The sequence below is a fragment of the Anomaloglossus baeobatrachus genome, chromosome 5, assembly GCF_048569485.1.
Source record: "Anomaloglossus baeobatrachus isolate aAnoBae1 chromosome 5, aAnoBae1.hap1, whole genome shotgun sequence".
NCBI lineage: Eukaryota > Metazoa > Chordata > Amphibia > Anura > Aromobatidae > Anomaloglossus > Anomaloglossus baeobatrachus.
The window spans coordinates 511,976,515-512,001,714 of NC_134357.1; the positions used below are offsets into that span (position 1 = coordinate 511,976,515).

Consider the following 25,200-nt stretch of genomic DNA (forward strand, 5'->3'; position numbering starts at 1 on the left):
AGGGAGTCTTCCCTTCAGATCAATGTTCTGGAGATAAGGGCAGTGTATCTAGCCCTATTGGCGTTCCATCAGTGGCTGGAAGGCAGGCAGATCCGTATCCAGTCGGACAACGCCACTGCAGTCGCCTACATCAATCACCAGGGCGGCACTCGCAGTCGTCAAGCCTTCCAGGAAGTACGGCGAATTCTGCAGTGGGTGGAAGCCACAGCATCCACTATCTCCGCAGTTCACATACCGGGAGTAGAAAACTGGGAAGCAGATTTTCTCAGTCGTCAAGGCATGGACGCGGGGGAATGGTCTCTGCACCCAGAGGTGTTTCGAGAGATCTGTCGCCGCTGGGGAACGCCGGACGTCGATCTTATGGCGTCACGGCACAACAACAAGGTCCCAGCATTCATGGCACGATCTCAGGATCACAGAGCTCTGGCGGCGGATGCATTAGTACAGGATTGGTCGCAGTTTCAACTGCCTTATGTGTTTCCTCCTCTGGCGATGCTACCCAGAGTGTTACGCAAGATCAGGTCCGACTGCCGCCGCGCCATTCTCGTCGCTCCAGACTGGCCGAGGCGGTCGTGGTACCCGGATCTGTGGCATCTCACGGTGGGTCAACCGTGGGCTCTTCCAGACCGCACAGACTTGCTGTCACAAGGGCCGTTTTTCCATCTGAATTCTGCGGCCCTCAACCTGACTGTGTGGCCATTGAGTCCTGGCTCCTAGCATCGTCAGGGTTATCTCAGGATGTCATTGCCACTATGAGACAAGCCAGGAAACCAACGTCCGCCAAGATCTATCACAGGACTTGGCGGATATGCTTGTCCTGGTGCTCTGTGAATGGGTTTACTCCCTGGCCTTTTGCCTTACCAATTTTTCTTTCCTTCCTTCAATCTGGAATGGACAAAGGTTTGTCACTAAGCTCTCTCAAGGGACAAGTATCGGCGCTCTCAGTATTTTTTCAAAGGCGCCTGGCCAGGCTCCCGCAGGTCCGCACGTTCCTGCAAGGAGTATGCCACATAGTCCCACCTTACAAGCGCCCACTAGAGCCCTGGGACCTTAACAGGGTGCTAACGGCTCTTCAGAAACCACCTTTCGAGCCGCTGCGAGATGTCTCCTTATCACGTCTTTCGCAGAAGGTGGCATTTCTAGTAGCAGTCACATCACTCCGAAGAGTGTCGGATCTTGCAGCGCTGTCATGCAAAGCCCCTTTCCTGGTTTTTCACCAGGATAAGGTGGTTCTGCGTCCTGTTCCGGAATTTCTCCCTAAGGTGGTATCTCCTTTTCATCTCAATCAGGATATCACCTTACCTTCTTTTTGCCCTAATCCAATTCACCGATGTGAAAAGGATTTGCACTCATTAGATCTAGTGAGAGTACTCCGGTACTACGTGTCTCGCACAGCGCCCTTGCGCCGTTCAGATGCACTCTTTGTACTTGTCGCCGGTCAGCGTAAGGGTTCGCAGGCTTCCAAGTCAACCTTGTCTAGGTGGATCAAGGAACCGATTCTTGAAGCTTACCGTTCTTCGGGGCTTCCGCTTCCTTCGGGGCTGAAAGCCCACTCTACCAGAGCCGTGGGTGCGTCCTGGGCATTGCGGCACCGGGCGACGGCTCAGCAGGTGTGTCAGGCAGCTACCTGGTCTAGCCTGCACACTTTCACGAACCACTATCAGGTGCATACCTATGCTTCGGCAGATGCCAGTCTAGGTAGGCGAGTCCTTCAGGCGGCGGTTGCCCACCTGTAAGAGGGAGCCGTGTCGGCTCTATTTATCGAGGTATTATTTTACCCACCCAGGGACTGCTTTTGGACGTCCCAATTGTCTGGGTCTCCCAATGGAGCGACAAAGAAGAAGGGAATTTTGTTTACTTACCGTAAATTCCTTTTCTTCTAGCTCCAATTGGGAGACCCAGCACCCGCCCCTGTTCCCTTCGGGCTTATTGTTCTGTTGTGTACACATGTTGTTCATGTTCAATTGTTTCTTGGTTCATGGTTTCAGTTCTCCGAACATCCTTCGGATTGAATTTACCTTAGACCAATTTATAAGTTTCCTCCTTCCTGCTCTTGCACCAAAACTGAGGAGCCCGTGAGGCACGGGAGGGTGTATAGGCAGAGGGGAGGGGTTACACTTTTGAGTGTAATACTTTGTGTGGCCTCCGGAGGCAGAAGCTATACACCCAATTGTCTGGGTCTCCCAATTGGAGCTAGAAGAAAAGGAATTTACGGTAAGTAAACAAAATTCCCTTCTTTTCCTTGACTTTACACATCTGGGCATGCGCAGTTGTGTAAAAACGGATGCGTTAACGGAATCCGTCAAATGACGCATTCTAACGGAATCCGCCACCATAGGCGTCCATTATAAAAACAACGGACGCCAAACGGATTCCTGCAGGTTGCGTTTTTTTGACACTCCGCCAAGCGCAGAAAAACGCTACATGCAGCGTTCCCTCCACCCGACGCAGCGTCAAAATAACGACGCTGCGTCGTCCAGCAGATGCAACGCAGACACTTGCGTTACAGTGCGTCGTCCATATAAGTCTATGGAGAATAGCGCAGTGCGTTAACAGACTGCGCTATTCTCCATAGTGACGGAATGCGCTGAACGCAAGTGTGAAAGTAGCCTAAGACTTGCACTGTGGACACCGGTCTTAACAAAGGGGTGTGGTGAGGTAAGATGAGCCAAATTCATTAAGAGGAAATTGCCAGTATATTAATTCTTCACGTCTTCTCTATGACGTGTTCTTGCCAGAAATGCTTCTGCCTTCAAGGCCTGGAGTAACATTTCTGGAGTAACTTTCACCACCAGAGTAGAGGAACTTATGACCTATTCTCCGGAGGGGCGACACCACGTCCTGTCCATGCTCTGCCCACTTTGGTGGATCTGGACAGGACTGATGTAAAAACCTCAAGTTTAAAGATTTTGTGACTTTTACTCCTCAAAGTGTTTTACTCCAGAAAACAGAAAACTGCCATAAACCCTTTGAATCAATTGTGTATTTGAGGAGAAACGTCCAGGTATGGAATAGCTCAGGGGAAGGTTATTCTGTATCTTATGTGTCTCCTGGATCTGCTGGAGGCTTCTGTGTGAATTTTAGTAAAATGCCTTTCAGACGTCCTCCTGGTGTAGACAATACGTTTGATAAGGCTGGATGTAGACGGCCATGTAAATAATCGTGACCGTTATGTTTGCAGAATGTGGACCTGTTTGGCTTCTTGTGCAGCTCTAGATTTGCGCTGTTGATGGTGCAGGAGCCGCCATCTATTGTATGAAATATCTTTGTACATTAATTATTCTAGAATAAAGCAGAGATTAGTGAATTTGATGATAATTTACTTATCACGATTTGATCAACTTGTTTGATTTGCACAAATCGCCAATATTATTTTGCTGATAATTGCATGTTTACGGCCAAGTGAGCTTAGAAATAATAATGATTATTATATATCGCACCAACATATACTGCAGCAGAGTTCAAACAAGATAAAACATTAGAGTAACACATAGTTCAATACATACGAAGAGGAGTGAGGAGCAGGAGCGTACATAGAAATTATTGTGTCCCATAGCAGAAAACCAAACTGTTCAACCACAAAAAAATAATATTCAGTGGGGTATAGGAAAGCCAGGTAGGCCAGGGTTTAATCCTAGCACTATGGTTCTTGATTAGGTGCACCTGCATAGCTATGACTAGAACCAGACATTGTGTCACTTGTTGGTCAGTTGGGGGGGAGTTGAGCAAAGTGGAGTGTGCTGAGACTGGAGAAAGGATGTCTGCTCTGCAAGAAGAGGTGAGCTGAAACTGTGTGCTTGATAATCACGTTTAATACAAGTGTGATCTACTGACTCTGGAGGAAAATGTTGAGGCTTTCATGACTATCTTTAAGAGGGTGACAACAATAGACTGAGGTCCTAGCTCAATACCTTACTGGGGAATGACAGAAAGCATACTACGACCTTCCTCTGTAATCTGAAGGTGGAGATTATGGCACGTTTGCATATAACTCTGGCTGTTAGGGCACAACTTATACACCCCTGGCGCTACAAAAGTGCAAGAACGGATGCAGCCTGAAGACTTTCTTTCCAGCACAGTTGATGAGTGGTAGTAGATAGAGCTGATCAAACGGCCAATAATCTGGGGCCGGCGGATCATTGCCAGATTTAAAAAAAAAAAAAAAAGAGTCCAATCCGCTCTGGAATCCGGTGCCCATATAAGTCAATGGGGACCGGAATCCGGAGATTAAAAACGTTTGTGGAGGGGCTAGGGGGCTAGGAGCGAGTGCGGCATACTCACCGAGGCGCTGTCATGGCGGCACACTCCTTCCGGGTCACACTGTTACCTTCCGGAGCCGACAAATCAATATTCATTGTTTTCCCCACCCACCGGCGCGTGTTGGTTGCAGCTAGGCATGCCCCCATCCTGAGTGTCAGCGTGTCAGCTAACTGCAACCAATCACAGGCGCCAGGACGGCCGGTGGGCGGGGAAAGCAGTGCACTGTCGGTCAGTTCACGGTGGTAAACACTCGGCAGCACAGTTATAGCGCGTGGCTGCAGCCCCAGCCGTCGCGCTGTATCTGTGCTGTGTATACAGTGCCCAAAGTCACACATGCGAGGCTTTGCCGGGTGCTGCCATGGCAGACTCGCGTGAGCCCCTCGCATGTGTGATTCCGGTGAAAGTAAAAAAAAAAAAACTTGACGTGCGGTCCCCCTTAATCTTCATCCCCAGCCAAGATAACACCGGCTGGGGGCTGGTATATCCTCAGCCCGCAGCCGTCCGGTAGTGCCTCATCTATTAGATGCGACGATACCGGTGTGCGCTACTGGCTTTTCCCGGTGGCGTGATGCGGTGCCATCGGGGTAATAGCAGGGGTTATCAGCGGCGCACGACTGCTGCTAAACCCTAGGTTTCTGTGATAGCACAGGCATCTATCCGATACCTGCATCACACAAACCTGTAAGTGACAGTAAATAAACAAGACACACAGAAAAATCCTTTATTTGGAATAAAATACAAACACACCCTGCTTCACCTCTTTATTAACCCCAAACACCCTGCAGCTCCGACGTAATCCACAGGAGAAGTCCCACGCCGCTTCAGCTCTGCTACATCTGAATATCACAGAGAACTGCACGACCGACCGCTCTCTGTGAGCTCCAGAGAATGAATGAGCTGCGCATTGAGCGGTGACGTCAATCAGGTCATTTGCGGTCACAGCTGGAGGTTCCCACGGTCCTTCATCTGTGATCGCAGGTAACCTGACCTCAGGTGGAGGTCACTGAGTTCACAGACCTGCATCTCCTAACAGAAAAAGCACAGTTTTTTTGGCCAAGAGATGCAGATTTTGTGCTGAAATTTTTATACCATATTCCTGCATCCAATCTACACCTCCTGGCAAAAAAATGCTGTGTTTTGACGCAATTTTTATGCCGCGGTTTTTGCCGTGGCTATTTTTCCGCGATTTTTGCCAGGAGGTGCACATTTGGTGCTGAAATCGTCTGCATCAGCTTTCAGCACCAAATTTCTACCTGTGGCAGAATGTTTTTATTTTTTTGTTATTTTTTGGGGCCAAGGGATGCAAATTTGATGCTGTGATTTTTACACCATATTTCTGCATCCAATCTACACCACCTGGCAAAAAAACGCGGTGTTTTGACACAATTTTTATGCCGCGGTTTTTGCCTCTCTTATTTTTACCAGGAGGTACCTAGAAACATATGCACCCTCCTGTCAGAAGTGTGCAGCTGTGCCGGTGATGCGCTGTCAGACTCGTGCGGGTCTGCCATCACCCGGCACAGCCTGCTGCTGCCTGAACATGAGCGTGCATGTACCTAGAAACACATGCACGCTCCTGTCAGAAATGTGGAGCACTGCCGGTGATGCGCTGTCTGACTCATGCGGGTCTGACATCAACCGGCACAGCCTGCTGCTGTCTGAACATGAGCGTGCATGTACCTAGAAACACATGCACGCTCCTGTCAGAAATGTGGAGCAGTGCCGGTGATGCGCTGTCTGACTCGTGCGGGTCTGACATCACCCGGCACAGCCTGCTGCTGCCTGAACATGAGCGTGCATGTACCTAGAAACACATGCACGCTCCTGTCAGAAGTGTGTGCGGCTGTGCTGCGATGTCAGACTCGTGGGAGTTCCTCACAAGTGTGACTGCGACGTAGAAAAAAATCTCTTGCTTTTTTTTTTTTAATAAATAATAAAAAAAAAACAACGTGTGGCTCCCCCTAATTTTCATCCCCAGCCATGATAACGCCGGCTGGGGGCTGGTATATCCTCAGCCCGCAGCCGCCTGGTAGTGCCGCATCTATTAGATGTGACCATACCGGTGTGCGCTACTGGCTCTTCCCGGTGGCAGGATGCAGTGCCATCGGGGTAATAGCAGGGGTTAATAGCGGCGTACGGCTGCTGCTAAACCCTAGGTTTGTGTGATAGCACAGGCGTCTATCAGATACCTGCATCACACAAACCTGTAAGTGACAGTAAATAAACACAGACACAGAGAAAAATCCTTAATTTGAAATAAAGTACAAAACACACCCTGCTTCACCACTTTATTAAGCCCAAACACCCTGCAGCTCCGACGTAATCCACAGGAGAAGTCCCGCGGCGACACATCCAGCTCTGCTACATCTCAGAGCGAGCAGCTATAGAGCACGGCTGCCCGCTCTGAGTGCAATCCATTACTGAGCCGCGATAAGCGATGACTGCGGCAGAGACTGTCACAGGCTGGGGGGCGCGTCAGCCAGGAACCAATCACAGCTGAGAGGACAGCCGGTGGGCGGGGAAAGCACGGAGAGCTGTGTGATTGCGTGCACAGCACAGGAAGTGAAAGCGCGACCCTGAAGCAGTTTGCCGCCATGACACAGAGTCTCGGTAAGTATGAAACACTATTTATTTATTGTTTTTTTTCATTTTTATTAATTGCCGATTCTGGATCGTGCACCCGGAATCCCGGGTCCGGCCCGGAGATAGCGCTGAAACCGCGTGGATACAGACGTTTACAGTCCGGGTCCGCTCAGCACCTGTAGTAGACCAATTTATTCACTCACTATCTAAATCGATACAAAGCTAGTTTGCCCACAGAGATCTCCAGAATGCAGACAACCTCGTGGAAAGACACTTGGCTGTGGAAAACTGCTTGAACAATAAGATGAGCCTGAGGTCACCTTTCTCGGATACGAAAAACATGGGTCCATGTCTGAGTTGCTCACAAAGACCCACGATGGGTCAAAGCTGGCTTCAAGGGGTATGTCTCTTACTGTTGTCTGTTGGAGGTGTCGTGACCCCTGGTCACGCCCGTGAGACCCGGCGAGGGCGGTGAAGTCATGTAAGGTTACTGATATCATCACTACTGTCACCGGGTCATGCAGAGGGCAGCGCGAGACCCGAAATGTCTCACGAGTGGTGACGTTACTGGGAGTAATCGATGAAGCTTCATTCTCTGAATGTGGCTTCATAGGTTGTATGACAGAATCTTTGTATATCGTAAGATCACCATGAATTATATCAGAGCTGCGGGGTTTTTGGGGCTGATGGCTGCCTCTCCATTATTAACAAAACAATGTCGCGGAGACACCATCACATGTTTCTCAACGCTGGAAGGAAACTTGCCAGGTCTTTGACCGGGAAGGAGCAACCATGGGAAGGGCAGTCTCCAGTCAAGGAAACCGCCTATACCAAAACATGGTATCTGTGACGACATGGACTCTCATGGGTTAAAGTTTCTTAAAATTCAGCCAGACAGGATGATAGATTGTTTAGAGACGGGGGATAAGTCCCTCATTGTTTTTACAAGACTCTGGTTGACTCATGTAATTGTGTTGGCCACTGAAAGCCAGACGTATTGTTTCTCCAGACTCTTCCAGTAAACATTGTAATGTAGTTGTGTATTGCTAATGTGATTACCTTAGTAGCCATTGTCGAGTCTGTGACTTGCAGACTTCATGTAGATATCCTCAGCCTTTCTGTGGACAGCATTTGGATGAACAATGTCCATGCAGCTTGAGAGTCATCCAATGGGAGAAGCAATCTTGTCCAACCAATCGATGAGGACGGAGTGTGCCCAGAGGGAGGGCTGTGGCTATAAAAGGGATTTCTTTAAAAAAATATAAAAAAGGACTTCTTTAAGCCACCAGGTTGTTGATGGATGCTGATGGATCCCGTCTAAGCTCTTAGGAGCTGACTAGAGGATCAGGATATCTTATGGCTTCAATCTAGGGACTCCGGTTCCGGTTGGAGACCATATCCACAGCCTAGGGATTTCGACTCCGGCTGCCAGGATTGTAACATCATACCAGGACTACCTAAGGAGGACACTCAGGTTGGGACAGTTCAGTCACCTGGTACAGACTTTGCAGACCTCAGACAGCTTCCTAAATCTGGCATTATTCCTTTCTTGGTGGGTGCCCGCCAAAAGCGGGGTGCTGCTGGATTGGAGTAAATAGCCCTGGAACCTCTGAGGCATGGACATTCTAAATCCCTGGTGAGCCAGCGGAAGGGTAAGACTCTGTTGCCTGTTACATTTGTGTGTTTTGCTGGTTATGTGTTCTGTGCCGTTAATTGTTTGGGGATCCAATAAAGTCTAATTGTTGTGGTTCCCTCACCCTGTGTTGTCTGAGTAGTGTTACGCCCACGGTTAAGGAGGCCGGCGTTCAGTTGGGATGAACCCTGAGCCACGCTGTCTTTCTGAAGGCGGCGGGTTTTAGTAGACGAGAGCACCCACTGAGCCCCGTGTCTCCACAGTATCCATCCACAGACAGCTGTTTCGGGGTATTTGCCCCTCATCAGTGTGGAGTAGGAAACTGGCTAGTGGGAGCAATGCCTAGTAGAAGATTACATAGGTAAAGATGGTTGACCTCGGGGAGATCAACATCCAACACCGCGGAGACGTCATCACGTGTTTCTCAACGCAGTGACACTAGAACAAGGCCCCCTGGGAAAAGTTCTAGTGTCACTGCGTTGAGAAACACGTGATCGTGTCTCTGCGGTGTTGGATGTTGATCTCCGTACTCCACACTGATGAGGGGCAAATACCCCCAAAACAGCTGTCTGTGGATGCATACCATATTTTGGTATAGGTGGTTTCCTTGACTGGAGACTGTCCTTCCCGTGGTTGTTCCTTCCCGGTGAAAGACCTGGCTAGTTTTCCTGCCACCGTTGAGAAACATGTGATGTGGCATTCTTATTTTGCATATTTTCCCGGGGGGCCTTGTTCTAGTATCACTGCGTTGAGAAACACGTGATGGTGTCTCCGCGGTGTTGGATGTTGATCCCCCCCCCCCCCCAGGTCAACTATCTTTACCTATGTAGTCTCCATTATTAACCGCTGGGCTTGATGCCAACTGACACTACACAGCTGACATCAACCCAAAGAAATATTACCCCGATTGCAATCAGCAAGACCTCGGACAAAGCACCCGAATTGGCACAGCTAATGCATGCCCAACTTCTGGTTGCAATTGCATTCTGGTATTTTTTAGGCTGGGAAGGGAAAAAATAACCATGGGCCTACCTAGGCTGATAATATCAGCTTGCAGCTGTCTGTTTAACCTTGGCCAGTTATGAAAAATAGGGGGAAATTAAATTTTTTTTTTTTATTTAATTTTTTTTTTTAGCTTAAAACATGCTAAACACCCTTTATTGCCACATGAAAGGCACTAAAGGGTACAAGTTTATAATATGTAGGGGTGTGGGACTTAATATGGCTGCAGAATCTCTATCTATTCCATCTAATCTGTCTGTTTTACATACTTAAGGCTGTGTGCACGTGTTTTTGCCGAGCGTTTTTTTTCTCTATTTTTTTTTGATTGCTAATTTTTTACAAAACATAAAGCATTTCTCGTTGGCATCAAAATCAAGTGTCATGCATACAATGTTTGTTTATTTCCGATTTGTAGATTTGGTACAGAAAAAAATCTGCAGCATGTCAATTCTTTCAGCATTTTTGCCGTATTTTTTATGTGCTTTTTTAATTCCTGATTTGTCACAAAACCTGAAGGAAATCTTGATGCCAGCAAAGTCAGTGAGAATCCTGAAGTGCCATACAGACAAGTGAGCGGAGGTGCGGGATTCATGTGGAAATTTAGCTGCGTGAAAGCGCAAACAAACATTGATAGTGTGAACATACCCTAAGTGTGTTTACGCAGCATAAACACACCTAAAACGCATCTAAAATAATAATTAAAAAACTGCATGGGAGCCCTCTATTTTTGATACCTGGCCAAGGTAAAGCAGACACCTGTGGGCTGGTATTATCAGGCTGCGAAGGTCCATAAAAAAACAGCCTAAAAATCAGCAGCCCGCAACTGCCCAAAATTGGCACATCCATACGATGCGCCAGTTCTGGTGCTTTGCCCCGGCTTTTCCTGATTTCCCTGGTGCATTGGCAAGCTGGGTAATATTTTTTTTGCAGTTCATGTCAGCTGACATCAAGCCCAGGGTTTAGTAACTGAGATGCATCTATTGGACATCCCCATAACTAACCTGGTAGGTGAAAAGTGGGGAAAAAAACCACACACAGGAAAAAATAGATTCTTTGAATAAAGACTCCCCCACACTACTCCTCATTCAGCAGTTTATTATTTTTCAGCAATTCACAGCTGACATCAACCCCAAAAACCATTACCTGATTGAAGACGCACCAGGGCAATTAGGAGGAGCCGGGGCAAAGCTCCAGAGATGGCGCTTGTAATGTGATGTGCCACTTCTTGGGCAGCTGCAGGCTGCTATTTTTAGGCTGGGAAGGGCCAAAAAAACATGGTTCTTCTCGGCCTTATATTATCTTCCAGCTGCCTGGTTTACCTTTTTTAGTTATCAAAAATAAAAGGGACCCTATGTAATTTTTTTTCAATTATTTATTTATTAGTTTAAAAAAGGCTAAAAAAAAAAATTTGGTGCCTCATGAAGGCATTAAAGCGTGCAAGTGTAGAATATGTAGGGAGGGAAACGTACTTTATTTGTCAGATGGAAGTTGAAAAAACAGTTTGTGACAAGCATCGCATCAATTGGTTTTATATAGATCTGATGACGCCTTGCGGACAGCCAATCACATTAATGCCAGTAGCCACATGCCTCCACCTGCGAAGCCACAGAGATTTTCTTACATGGGATCTTTATGATTTTACATAGTCATCCTCTTCCCATTCAGGTCCCTACAAGATTGGATCATCTCAGTGGACATTTTCTATATATCGAAGAGTTTTCATGATTAATCCGTCAAGGATGGATAGCGACAAGGACAAGATGGCAGAGAGGATATTACACCTCACCCTAGAGATCCTCTTCCGGCTTACTGGAGAGGTGAGAGATTCTGATGACGTCATATTATATCTGTCATGGCTCCACTCCGAGGTCTGAACCCAGATTACTGGATGGATGGTAGTCTGGAGTCCCAGCTCCTTGTTTAGGTTTTCTTACTGAGACATTACTATTTCTATTCCTTGTAGTTTATATGAATCCCGATCCAGTTATCTACTATTTTGTTTTATGTAGGTTTGGGAGGGTTTACACGTATTATGTTATTCTTTATTCCATAATTCCTGTACGACTATTTGCACGTTCCTAGCCCTGTGTCTCTCCTTCTGCCTGTGTGCACTTCATTTGCTGGTTTTTGGTATTTTTGTGTTACACTTGGTTTATAAGTTATGGGGTCAGCAATTGACAAGTGCGGGTGCATTACATGATCTTATGATAGCAACCTCCGCTGTCAGGCAGAAACAAGTCAGGGTCAAGTACTACCTAGATATGAGCAGACCAAGACTGTGAAAGTCCAGATCCGCGCGGTTTCAAAGGTACGCAGGTGCCGGGCCCAGGATTTCAGGTGTTTGATCCAGATCTGGCACTTGAGAAATTAAAAAAATAAAGGAATAATAAAAAAATAAGAATGACGCCAGTGCTTCTTACTTACCGAGGCTCTGTCATGGCGGAAAACTGCTTCCAGGTTGCGCATTCACTTCCTGTGCCACGCATTAGGCTAATCGCATATGCACTGCTTTCCCTGCTCACTGGCCGTCCTGGTGTCTTGGTTGCTGTCAGATGTGCCCCAGGCCTGTGTGACAGCAACCAATCACTGGCGCTGTATGTGGGTCATTATTGTGGTCTAAAAATACATAAACAACAATTGGCGTAGGGTCCCCTCATATTAGGATACCCAGCATAGATAAAGCATATGGCTACAGGCTGCAGCCTCCGATCCTGCACTTATCTTGTCTGCTTATCAAAATAAGAGGAACCGTATGCAGCTTTTTTAATTTAATTATTATTATTAAAAAAAAAATTATAACGACATGTGTTAACCCCCCCCAATTTTGATAACCAGCCATGATTAAGCCGTACAGCTGGGGTTGGTATACTCAGACTGGGGAAGCCTATGGTTATTAGGCTGCCCCCACAGCCTAAAAACTGCAACCTGTTGCTGCCCGAGATTCTTGCATCCATGAGATGCGACAAGCTCGGCACTTTACCCGGTTCTTCCCGACTGCTCTGATGCGGTGGCAATCAGTGTAATAGGGGTTAACCGCTCACAACTGTAATTAAGCCCAAAATTTGTGATGGGAAGGGGTCTATGAGACAATAATCCAGTAGGTAAAAAGAAATAAACACAAACACCGAGAAAATCCTTTATTTGGAATAAAATACAAAAAAACCCCTCTTTCACCACTTTATTAACCACCCAAAACACCCCTGCAGGTTCGACGTAATCCGCATGGTCCCATGGTGATTCTGCTCTCCTACATATCTAAAGTCACAGCACACGATCATGGAACATGTCTGCATGCTGTAACTGCAGGCAGAGACTGAGCCACGATCAGTCGTGACGTCACTCATCTAAGTTGCGGTCACCACAGAAAGGTTCCGATTGTCCTCCTTCCCTGAGTGACGTCTCTGCTGATCACGAATGGCCCTGCTAGCACTGTCACTGTGTAGGGCTGTGTCCCGCTCCCTACTAGCCCTTTCAGAGACAGCACACCTTTGGCAAAAACCTCACAATTTTCCCAAAACACCCTGGGAATCTTATCAGTGTGTCCCAACAGAGCTGCACTAAGATTTTCAGCCTCTGATTCAAAAGTTCAGTTTCTTAGAGACAGCGCACCTTTAGCAAAAACCCCACCGTGTCCCACTCCCTGCCAGCCCATTAACAGTGACAGTGCCTGCCGGGAAGTGTGGGACAGCCGCCACTGTCATTGCTAAAGGGCTGGCGGGGTATGGGGTACAGCCCCTCACTTTAAGCCAGAGTACTTCAGGTCACCAGAGGTCATACCGTGAGAACACGGGTATGACCTCCGGTGAACTGAGTGACATCACTGCTGCCAGCCGGGTCCTTCTTGTCAGTGTTTCCCGGAGCTTGGAGAAACACATGTTTTCAGTCTCTCCAGGCTCAAATGTAGCAGAGACAGAACCGTTATGGGACCTCGTGTGGATTACCTCAGACCTGCAGGGTTGGTTTGGGGGGTTAATAAAGTGGTGAAAGAGGGTGTGTTTTTTTTGTATTTTTTTTTTTTTTTCCAAATAAAGGATTTTTCTCAGTGTTTGTGTATTTCTTTTTACTTATAGGATTAGTGATGGGTGGGGTCTCAGAGAACCCTTCCGATCAATAATTTTGGGCTTAACAATTGTGCGCTGTTATTAACCACTCATTAACCCGAATGCCACTAAATCATGGCAATTGGGAAGAGCCGGGTAAAGCGCCGAGCTTGTCGCATCTCATAGATGCGACAATCTCAGGCAGCTACAGGTTGCAATTTTTAAGCTGGGGAGCAGCCTAATAACTATAGGCCTTCCCAGTCTGAGAATAGCAGCCCCAGCTGTCAGGCTGGGTATCAAAATTGGGAGGGGGGGGTGAGGGTGGGGGGGGGGGGCTGCACGCTTGTTCTTTTAATTATGTTAAAAAAAAAAAACAAAAAAAAAACTGCATGTGGTTCCTTTTATTTTGATACACACAGCCTAGATATGCGCAGGGCTGGGCACTGCAGTCTCTAGCCATGGGCTTTGTCTGTGCTGGGTATCATAATACAGGGGGCTCCCTGCCAGCCCATTAACAGTGACAGTGCCTGCCGGGAAGTGCGGGCAGCCTCCACCCCCCTGCCGGCACTGTCACTGTTAAAGTCCTGGTGGGACATAGCCCTACACCTAAACAGTGGCAGGTGGGAGCAGGCTGCACTCCCAGACTCCCGGCCGCCACTGTCAATGCTAAAGGGCTAGCGGGGTATGGGATACGGCCCCTCACTTTAAGCCAGAGTGCTTCAGGTCACCAGAGGTCATACTGTGAGAACCCGGGTATGACCTACGGTGAACTAAGTGACATCACTGCTGCCAGACGGGTCCTCCTTGTCAGTGTTTCCCAGAGCTTGGAGAGATAGGAGATGTTTTCAGTCTCTCCAGGCTCAAATGTAGCAGAGGCAGAACCGTTATGGGACCTTGTGTGGATTACGTCAGACCTGCAGGGTTGTTTTTGGGGGTTAATAAAGTGGTGAAAGAGGGTGTGTTTTTGGATTTTTCACAGTGTTTGTGTTGTATTTCTTTTTACTTATAGGATTAGTGATGGGGGATTGCAGAGAACCCTTCCCATCACTAATTTTGGGCTTCATAACAATTGTGCTCTGTTATTAACCGCTCATTACCCCAATTACCACTGAATCTGGGCAATTGGGAAGAGCCGGGTAAAGCGCCGAGCTCGTTGCATCTCATGGATGTGACAATCTCAGGCAGCTACAGGTTGCAATTTTTAAGCTGGGGGGCGGCCTAATAACCATAGGCCTTCCCAGTCTGAGAATAGCAGCCCCAGCTGTTAGGCTGGGTATCAAAATTGGGTGGGGGGGGCTGCACGCTGGCGTTTTCTTCATCGTTCCTTATGGGAGACCCAGACCATGGGTGTATAGCTTCTGCCTCCGGAGGACACACAAAGTACTACACTAAAAGTGTAGCTCCTCCCTCCGAGCATATACACCCCCTGGATGACAAATCTAACCAGTTCAATGCTTTGTGTTCAGGAGGTCATACACACACATGCATTCTCTGATTTTTGATTTTTATGATTTTTGATTTCAAAGATTTGGAAGAAAAGCGGGTCCAGCCTGGACTCTCGGCATGTCCCTTCTCACCCCACTGTGTCGGCGGTGCTGTTAAGGTTGACTTTACAAGGCTGGAGCCTTCACATGCCGCGCTCCTTCACCATCCCCTGAGGCTCTGGCTTGAAGTGGGAGCCATCACGGTTCTCTCTGCTTTGCAGGAGACCGGTCTCCATCCGCAGCCCTGTCAGGATCCTGCCGGACTGAGCGTTTACCCCCCCCCCCCCAGGGACCTGGCCCTGCGTCTCATAAGCTAAGTATTGAGACGTTATTCAGGGGTCCCGGGTATATTTATTGTGGGGAGAGTGTGTTTTGTCACTTTACTATGATTTCCGGCCGGTTCTCTGGTTTTTTCCTGAGAACCGCGCCGAGGGTGCCTGCTCATCGGCCGCATAGAAAAATCTAGGCCCCGGCTTCAGATGCGGCCTAGTTTCGTTTTCAGTTCCCCTGCATGTCAGTCATGCAGGGGAGCAGTGCGGCGCCGCCCACCGGCCGTTCAGCAGAGGGGAGGACACTCCTCTCTGAGGAGATGTTTCCCTCCCCTGTATCTCTCCTTGGCCCTCCGGTTCCCGCTCTTGGGCTACACTCCTCCCCCCCCCTCAGTCCGGCACCATTTTCTCAGCGTTCACATGCTGATCGGCGCTGGCTGCTGCAGCTACTGCATCTGTCTGGGGGTCCGAGCTGTGGAATCCGGAGGGCACACAAAAACCGGTCTGGTAAGCCACAACCTCTGGTTGTGGGCTTTATTATATACTCTCAGGGGGTCATTCTAAAGGAGTGTATTTTTACTGTAGAAGTGGGCTCACCACCTCAGCAGCATGTCTGTCACTAGGAGCAAGGCTGCAAGGCTATATGCTATATGCACTGCATGTAAGCTCATTCTGCCTGAACTGAGCACATATCCACATTGTGATGCCTGCTCTAACATGGTGGTGCCTCAGCCTGCAGCCTCCTCAGGGGTCCCTCCGGCTGCTCCGGCCCCGGTGGCTGAACCCCCGGCTTGGGTAGCATCGTTTTCTAATGCAATCTCCCAGTCTTTTGCCGACTCCATGGGACAGCTGTCCCGGACTCTGCTGACCATGCATCAGCCCCCTTCTCAGGGAGCCTCTGCTGTTCCGACTCGCTCTGCAGAGCTAACAGAGCATGTTTTAGGACCCCGTCCTCCTAAACGGAGACGCAGGGATTCTTCTCCTTCCTCGTCCCACGGCTCTGATTCACGAGCTGAATTGCAGGGCGAGGAGGATACTTTTACTGTGGGCTCAGATGCTACCTCTATGTACCCCATTGATCTATCTGAGGGTGATGCGGATGTTAGTGACTTGATTGCATCCATTAACTCCGTTCTGAACCTCAATCCACCAGTGTCAGAGGAACAAGCCTCTCTGGTAGAAAGACACCAGTTTACCTCACCTAAGAGAGCAAGGAGTATGTTTTTCAACCACTCCAGTTTTCAGGCCACTGTGACTAAGCCCAGGGCCTGTCCTGACAAACGCTTTCCAAAGCGTAGTTCTGATGACCGTTTTCCCTTTCCACCAGAGGTGGTCAAGGAGTGGGCTCATTCACCTAAGGTAGACCCTCCAGTGTCTAGAATCTCAGCCCAGACAGTTGTTTCTGTGGCGGATGGCACCTCACTTAAGGATTCCACTGACCGCCAGGTTGACCTGCTGGCCAAATCTGTATATGAAGCGGCAGGGGCCTCGTTCTCCCCGTCTTTTGCAGCAGTGTGGGCTCTTAAGGCCGTCTCTGCTTCTCTGACGGAGATGCATTCCCTCACCAGAGACTCTTTGCCCGAAATGGTTGCCTTAACTTCACAGGCTTCGGCCTTTTCATCCTATGCCATGTCTGCCGTTCTGGAGGCTTCTCACCGCACGGCGGTGGCTTCCGCTAATTCCCTCGCGATCCGCAGGATCTTGTGGCTTCGAGAGTGGAAAGCAGACGCTTCTTCCAAAAAGTACCTTGCTGGGCTCCCTTTTGCTGGGTCCCGGCTGTTCGGTGAACAACTGGATGAAATTATTAAGGAAGCTACTGGCGGGAAGAGTACTTCCTTGCCACAAACTAAAACCAGGAAACCTGTCCAGGGCAGGAACCAGTCGAGGTTTCGTTCCTTTCGTTCCTCTAACTGGTCATCCTCTAAGCCCTCAGCCTCGTCCACTAACTCAGCCAAGGATCGTAAACCCAGCTGGCGCACGAAGCCGCGTCCTCAGAAGAACGGAGGAGCCGCTGCCACTAAGGCAGCCTCCTCTTGACTATTTGGCCGCGCCAGCAACGTCCTTAGTCGGTGGCAGGCTCTCCCACTTTGGCGACGTGTGGTTTCAACACGTCTCAGATCAGTGGGTGCGGGATATCATCTCCCACGGCTACAGGATAGAATTTTCTTCCAGCCCGCCAAACAGATTTTTTCTGTCCACTCCCCCCTGCTCCAAGGCCGCCGCCTTCTCTCAGGCCGTGGCATCCCTGCAGGGCAACGGAGTAATCGTACCGGTTCCCGCCCGGGAACGGTTCAGAGGGTTCTATTCAAATCTATTCCTAGTCCCCAAGAAGGACGGTTCCTTCTGGCCCATCCTGGATCTCAAGCTTCTCAACAAGCATGTTCAGGTGCGGCACTTTCGCATGGAATCTCTGCGTTCAGTCATTGCCTCAATGACCCAAGGAGATTTTCTAGCATCCATCGACATCAGAGATGCCTATTTGCATGTGCCAATTGCAGTTTCGCACCAGCGTTGGCTACGTTTTGCAATCGGAGAGGAACATTTCCAATTCGTGGCTCTCCCCTTCGGGTTAGCCACGGCCCCTCGAGTATTCACCAAGGTCATGGCAGCAGTGGTTGCGGTTCTGCACCTACAGGGGTTGACAGTGATTCCTTACCTGGACGACCTTCTAGTCAAGGCTTCATCCAGTGCAGACTGCCAGCGGAGTGTCTCGCTCACTCTCGCCACACTTGTTCAATTCGGGTGGCTTGTCAATCTGCCCAAGTCCACTCTGACCCCGACACAGAAACTCACGTACCTAGGGATGCAATTCGAGACTCTGCCGGCACTCGTGAGGCTGCCCTTAGTCAAACAGCAGTCCCTTCATCTGGCGGTGCGCTCTCTGTTGAGGCCCCGCCGTCATTCCATCAGGCACCTTATGCAGGTGCTGGGTCAGATGGTGGCGTCAATGGAAGCGGTTCCCTTTGCCCAGTTCCATCTGCGTCCTCTGCAGCTGGACATTCTCCGCTGTTGGGACAAGCGGACCTCTTCCTTGCACAGGCTAGTGGCTCTGTCGCCACAGACCAGGAGCTCTCTTCAGTGGTGGCTTCAGCCCCTCTCTCTGTCCCAGGGACGCTCCTTTCTGATCCCGTCCTGGGTGATTCTCACCACGGATGCCAGTCTATCCGGCTGGGGAGCAGTATTTCTCCACCACCGAGCACAGGGCACTTGGACTCCGTCCGAATCAGCCCTCTCGATCAATGTGCTGGAAATCAGAGCTGTGCTCCTAGCTCTCGTAGCCTTTCACCACCTGTTGGCGGGCAAGCACATTCGAGTCCAGTCAGACAACGCGACAGCGGTTGCCTACATCAATCACCAGGGCGGGACTCGCAGCCGCCTGGCAATGTTGGAGGTTCAACGCATCCTTCAGTGGACGGAGGACTCCAAGTCCACCATATCCGCAGTCCACATCCCAGGCGTAGAAAACTGGGAGGCAGATTATCTCAGCCATCAAACCGTAGACAACGGCGAGTGGGCCCTGCATCCGGCAGTATTCCGGTCAATCTGCCGCAAGTGGGGCACTCCGGAAGTGGACCTAATGGCATTCCGGCACAACAATAAGGTTCCGGTTTACGTGGCTCGCTCCCACGATCCTCAGGCCTTGGCAGCGGACGCGCTGGTTCAGGATTGGTCCCAGTTCCATCTGGCTTACGTGTTTCCCCCTCTAGCTCTCTTGCCCAGAGTCCTGCGCAAGATCAGGATGGAGGGCCGTCGGGTCATAATCATTGCTCCAGACTGGCCCAGGCGAGCTTGGTACCCAGACCTGCTCCGTCTGTCCGTAGAGGTGCCGTGGCATCTCCCGGACCGACCAGACCTTCTCTCACAAGGTCCGTTTTTCCGCCAGAATTCTGCGGTCTCAGATTGACGGCGTGGCTCTTGAGTCCTGGATCCTGACGGCTTCCGGCATTCCTTCTGAAGTCCTCTCCACTATGACTCAGGCTCGGAAGTCTTCCTCGGCCAAGATTTACCACAGGACTTGGAGGATTTTCCTGTCCTGGTGTCGCTCTTCCGGCCATGCTCCTTGGCCTTTTTCCTTGCCGACCATCCTGTCTTTCCTACAGTCAGGTCTGCAGCTAGGACTATCCCTCAATTCTCTCAAGGGACAGGTCTCGGCGCTGTCAGTGTTGTTCCAGCGGCGTATCGCCCGACTGGCCCAGGTGCGCACCTTCATGCAGGGCGCATCTCACATCATTCCCCCATACCGGCGGCCTTTGGATCCCTGGGACCTTAATCTGGTCCTCACGGCTTTACAGAAACCCCCATTTGAACCTCTTAAGGAGGTTCCCTTGTTTCGACTTTCACAGAAAGTGGTCTTTCTGGTGGCCATAACTTCTCTCAGGAGAGTTTCGGATTTGGCTGCGCTCTCTTCGGAGTCACCCTTTTTGGCTTTTCACCAAGACAAGGTGGTTCTCCGTCCGACTCCGGACTTTCTCCCTAAGGTGGTGTCTCCTTTCCACCTTAACCAGGACATTTCATTGCCTTCCCTTTGTCCGGCCCCTGTGCATCGCTTTGAGAAAGCGCTGCATACTCTGGATCTGGTGCGGGCGCTCCGGATCTATGTGTCTCGCACCGCTGCTCTTAGGCGGTGCACCTCTCTTTTTGTGCTGACCACAGGTCAGCGCAAGGGTCTCTCGGCTTCTAAACCGACCCTAGCTCGTTGGATTAGGTCGGCCATCTCCGATGCCTACCAATGTACTCAGGTGCCTCCCCCGCCGGGGATTAAGGCGCACTCGACCAGAGCTGTCGGTGCCTCTTGGGCTTTCAGGCACCAGGCTACGGCTCAGCAAGTCTGTCAGGCTGCCACTTGGTCTAGTCTGCACACCTTTTCGAAGCACTATCAAGTGCATGCTCATGCTTCGGCAGATGCGAGCTTGGGCAGACGCATCCTTCAGGCGGCTGTCGCCCATTTGTGAAGTTAGGTTTTGCCTACTTCTCAGTTTTCTGTTATTTCCCACCCATGGACTGCTTTGAGACGTCCCATGGTCTGGGTCTCCCATAAGGAAAGATGAAGAAAAAGAGAATTTTGTTTACTTACCGTAAATTCTTTTTCTTATAGTTCCGACATGGGAGACCCAGCACCCTCCCTGTTGCCTGTTGGCAGTTCTTGTTCCGTGTGTTTTCACCGGCTGTTGTTGTAGACAGAGGTTCCGGTTATTCCGGGGTTTTACTCTATCTCTACTTATGGGTGGATGTCCTCCTTCAGCTTTTGCACTAAACTGGTTAGATTTGTCATCCAGGGGGTGTATATGCTCGGAGGGAGGAGCTACACTTTTAGTGTAGTACTTTGTGTGTCCTCCGGAGGCAGAAGCTATACACCCATGGTCTGGGTCTCCCATGTCGGAACTATAAGAAAAAGAATTTACGGTAAGTAAACAAAATTCTCTTTTTTAATTGTTAATAAAAAAACAAAAAACAAAACTGCATGTGGTTCCTTTTATTTTGATACAGCCTAGATATGCGCAGGGCTGGACACTGCAGACTTTAGCCATGGGCTTTGTCTGTGCTGGGTATCATAATACAGGGGGACCCGCCAGCAATTTTTTTTATTTATTTTTATTGTACACTATAGACCCGCAAACCTGGGCCTGTGATTTGAAGCGTCAAAAATGCTGCTACTTAGCGTGGGGGCGCGTCTGACTGCAACCAATTAGAGGCACCAGTGGGTGGGGGAAGCAGTACATATTCAATGATGACTAATCCGCGGCATCGGAAGTGAATGCGTGACCTGGAAGGAGTATACAGCCATGACTGAGCCTTGGTGAGAACACCGCGTGCTCTCCTATCCCCCCCCCATCCCTGCCACCACAATTTTTAATTGCCAAATTATGGTCTCCATAGACTGCAATGGACACCAGATTCCGGACCAGAACTGGAATTTTTAAAAAATTAAGCAGGGACCATCTGGTCCTGGTTATCTGCGAGTCCGCTCATCTCTAGTACTAGCCTGTTTTGGGACCTTTGGATTTCTGGTTTTACATATCCCCTAGTTTATCCATCACTGTGAGTGTTAAGAAAGAATTTAGTTGCAACAACTTCAATCTATGAGAATAAAAGATGGACAGAACTGGAGAGGTGAGGACTCTACAAATGTTTGTAGTGAGATTTATTAATGTGTCTCTCCATAACCAGAAATACACAGTAGTGAAGAAGACCTCTAGTGAGCGCTGTCAGGACCCGGTGTCTGAGGGATGGGAAAGACCCCTGAGCCCGATCACGGGGCCTCCACCTCACTCCCTGATTCATGAGGACATCAATGACCAGAAGATCCTAGAACTCACCTACAAGATGATTGAGCTGCTGACTGGAGAGGTGACACTGCTGGGAATGCTGGGTCATTATACAGTAACGCTATGAAGGGATCGGGGGATGACGGTATCATTGTATGTGTCAGGTTCCTATAAGGTGTCAGGACGTCACTGTCTGTTTCTCCATGGAGGAGTGGGAGTATTTAGAAGGACACAAAGATCTGTACAAGGACGTCATGATGGAGGATTCCCAGCCCCTCACATCACCAGGTAATAGGACTAAATACACACGGCCTATAATTACCTGTATATAAGAATGACTTCAGTCCTTGTATGTGTTTCCTTCAGTTCTATCCAGTAAGAGGACAACACCAGAGAGATGTCCCCGTCCTCTTCTTCCACAGGATTGTAAACAAGAAAATTCCGATGTTCCTCAGGATGATCAGGTAGATGGAGAGAAGGTGTCATGAAATCTCCCTGTGATATGTAGACGGCTGTGAAGGTCTTCTGCTCAGTCTTGTTTTAGCCATCAGTATTATACTCTGGCTAATTAATTAGAGACCCTTTGACACTCACATGTGAAACCTATTACACACATGACCGTGTAGTGCAGCGTATAATGAAGTGATCAGTGTTCAGAATATGAAAGCTGTAGATGAACATTTTGAATGGCTTTGAATACGGTCAATGGTGCTAGATTACCCAGGACCGGTATTGCAAAAACTGACAGTTTCCCTGAATTTGTACATGAACTGAGGTACAGCGTATAATGAATGATGTGATCATCGAAAAATGCCCAGTGATATTGGATCCCCTTCCAACCTCCAACTGGCTGTCATTTATCACCACTTCCAGGGCCAGCCACTGCCTTTTTTGACCATCTCACCACCTGCCTACTACATTTCCTTTCCACCGACATCCCCACCATCATCATGGGTGACTTTAACATCCCCATTGACACTTCTCACTCATCTGTCTCTAAACTTCTAACACTCGCTTCCTCCTTTGGCCTCACCCAATGGTCCTCGGCAGCTACTCACAAAGATGGCCATACGCTGGACCTCATCTTCACTCGTCTCTATTCCCTATTTAACCTCTCTAACTCGCCTCTCCCCCTATCTGACCACAACCTACTCACATTTTCTTCCCTCTCTTCTCTAAGTATACAACCCCCCTCCACAATCTTTCACACCCCCGCAGAAATCTCAATCACCTTGATTTACACTCACTCTGTCTCTTTTCCATCTTGCAGACATCGCTTCTTCACACGATGCAGATGCTGCTGCCACTTTATACAACACCACCATCTCTGCAGCTCTTGAATCAGCTGCCCCCCTCACACACACCAAAACCCGCATAATCAACAGGCAACCCTGGCACATGAGCCAGACTAAAGAATTGAGACTGGCTTCCAGAATTTTGCTGAGCGCAGATGGAAGAGGTCTCTTTCCACTGAGCACTTCCTTACATACAAACAAGCTCTCACCACTTTCAAGTCTGCACTCCCTACTGCAAAACAAACCTACTTATCATCCCTCATATCCTCTCTATTCCACAACCCTAAACAGCTATTCAACACTTTCAACTCTCTCCTCCGTCCCCTGGCACCACCTCCCTCTCTTCTCATCTCTGCTGAAGACTTTGCCTCTTTCTTCAAGCAGAAGATTGACAATATCAGAGCAAGCTTTGGCCCACAATTTGACCCCTGCTGTTCTCCATTTACACCTCCGGCCTGGGACAGCTCATAGAGTCCCATGGCTTTCAGTATCCTCTCTACGCTGATGATACACAGATCTACATCTCTGGACCTGACATCACCTCCCTACTAACCAGAATCCCACAATGTCTGTCTGCTATTTTATCCTTTTTTCTCCGCTCAATTCTTAAAATTGAACATGGACAACACAGAATTCATTGTCTTTCCTCCTCATCACTCAACTGCCCCACCTGACATATCCATCAATGTCAATGGCTGCTCACTTTCCCCAGTGCCACATGCTTGCTGCCTGGGAGGAATCCTAGACTTTGATCTCTTTCAAGCCACACATCCAAGCCCTCTTCACCTCCTGCCACCTCCAACTCAAAAATATTTCCTGGATTTGTACATTCCTTTCCCAAGAAGCTGCAAAAACCCTAGTACGTGCCCTTATTATCTCCCGCCTGGATTATTGCAACCTCCTGCTCTGTGGCCTCCCTCCTAACAGTCTTGCACCCTTACAATCTATTCTAAACTATGCTGCCCGGCTAATCCACCTGTCCCCCCACTACTCCCCGACCTCTCCTCTCTGCCAATCCCGTTACTCACTTCCCATTGCCCAACGCCTCCAGTTCAAAACCCTAAACATGACTTACAAAGCCATCCACAACCTGTCTCCTCCCTACATCTCTGACCTAGTCTCCCGGTACTTACCTGCACATAACCTTCGATCCTCACAAGATCTCCTTCTCTACTCCCCTCTCATCTCCTCTTCCCATCATCGCATCCAAGATTTCTCCCGTGCCTCCCCCATACTCTGGAATGCTCTGCCTGAACACCTCAGACTCTCGCTTACCTCGACAAGCTTCAAAAGGAACCTGAAAACCCACCTCTTCCGACAAGCCTACAACCTGCCGTAACCCTCAGTCTGATACAGCGCCGCACAATTAGCTCTACCCTAACCTACTGTATCCTCACCTATCCCTTGTAGACTGTGAGCCTTCGCGGGCATGGACCTCTATCCTCCTGTACCTGTCTGTGTCTTGTATTGTTTATTGTACTCGTCCCTATTATGTATAACCCTTTCACTTGTAAAGCGCCATGGAATTGATGGCGCTATAATAATAATAATCTTGTGGATGTAAACATCTCATCATTTAGGTATCTGCAGCTGATTACAATGATGATGATCATCTAATGTATTAGAATGTAGTCATCGTTCCTTAGCACAGATGGGTTATAGCAGAAGACAATCAGTTCTGTTGTCATTGTAGTCTAAGGGAAACAGAAATTAAACTTCATTGAGCAAAAGAGAGAATAAATTGGATCACTGAGCAGTGACAAACATTGGTGGAATCCATGTATCCTTCATGTCAGGAATCTGGTGATGGTGTAATCCTTGGTCGTCGGATACCTGTAGATTAATAATTGGACACTAGAGCTTACCTAAGCATTGTGACAGACCAAGTTCATCCCTTCATAGCAGCTGATTACCCTTTGGTAGGAGGACCATGACCCATGCTATAAAATGAATGTAATGTTTGTAACTCCCTCCTGCCCAGCTGCAGGGCTGACCCTCTAACTCCCTCCTGCCCAGCTGCAGGGCTGACCCTCTGTAACTCTCTCCTGCCCAGCTGCAGGGCTGACCCTCTGTAACTCTCTCCTCCCCAGCTGCAGGGCTGACTCTCTGTAACTCTCCCCTGCCCAGCTGCCTTTTCTCCCATAACTTTCACATTATAGTGATTTATAGTGACCCATAGCTTTCACCATATAATGACAGTACTTTGCCTCATGGTCCTGTAATTACAGTATATTCTGCAGCTCCACAAGTGAAGCTTTATGTCACACAGCAATTCTCTCCAGGAGGTGCCAAGATTTTCCACTTCTTTATATCAGGAACATGACATTACTTTTTCTTGCCTCCTCGGCCTTCACAGTCCTCAGATCTT

The 25,200-nt window shown here is 49.0% G+C and overlaps 1 protein-coding gene across 1 annotated transcript in view; it reads left to right on the plus strand.

The window, feature by feature from the left end:
- The window catches only part of LOC142311973 (uncharacterized), a 78,385-nt gene that overhangs the window by 23,519 nt on the left and 29,666 nt on the right, over window positions 1-25,200 (plus strand). The window contains exons 7-10 of the mRNA XM_075350838.1: window positions 11,144-11,295; window positions 21,440-21,619; window positions 21,702-21,825; window positions 21,904-22,001. Coding sequence (XP_075206953.1) covers window positions 11,144-11,295; window positions 21,440-21,619; window positions 21,702-21,825; window positions 21,904-22,001 — 554 coding nt within the window. The remainder of the gene's footprint in view (window positions 1-11,143; window positions 11,296-21,439; window positions 21,620-21,701; window positions 21,826-21,903; window positions 22,002-25,200) is intronic.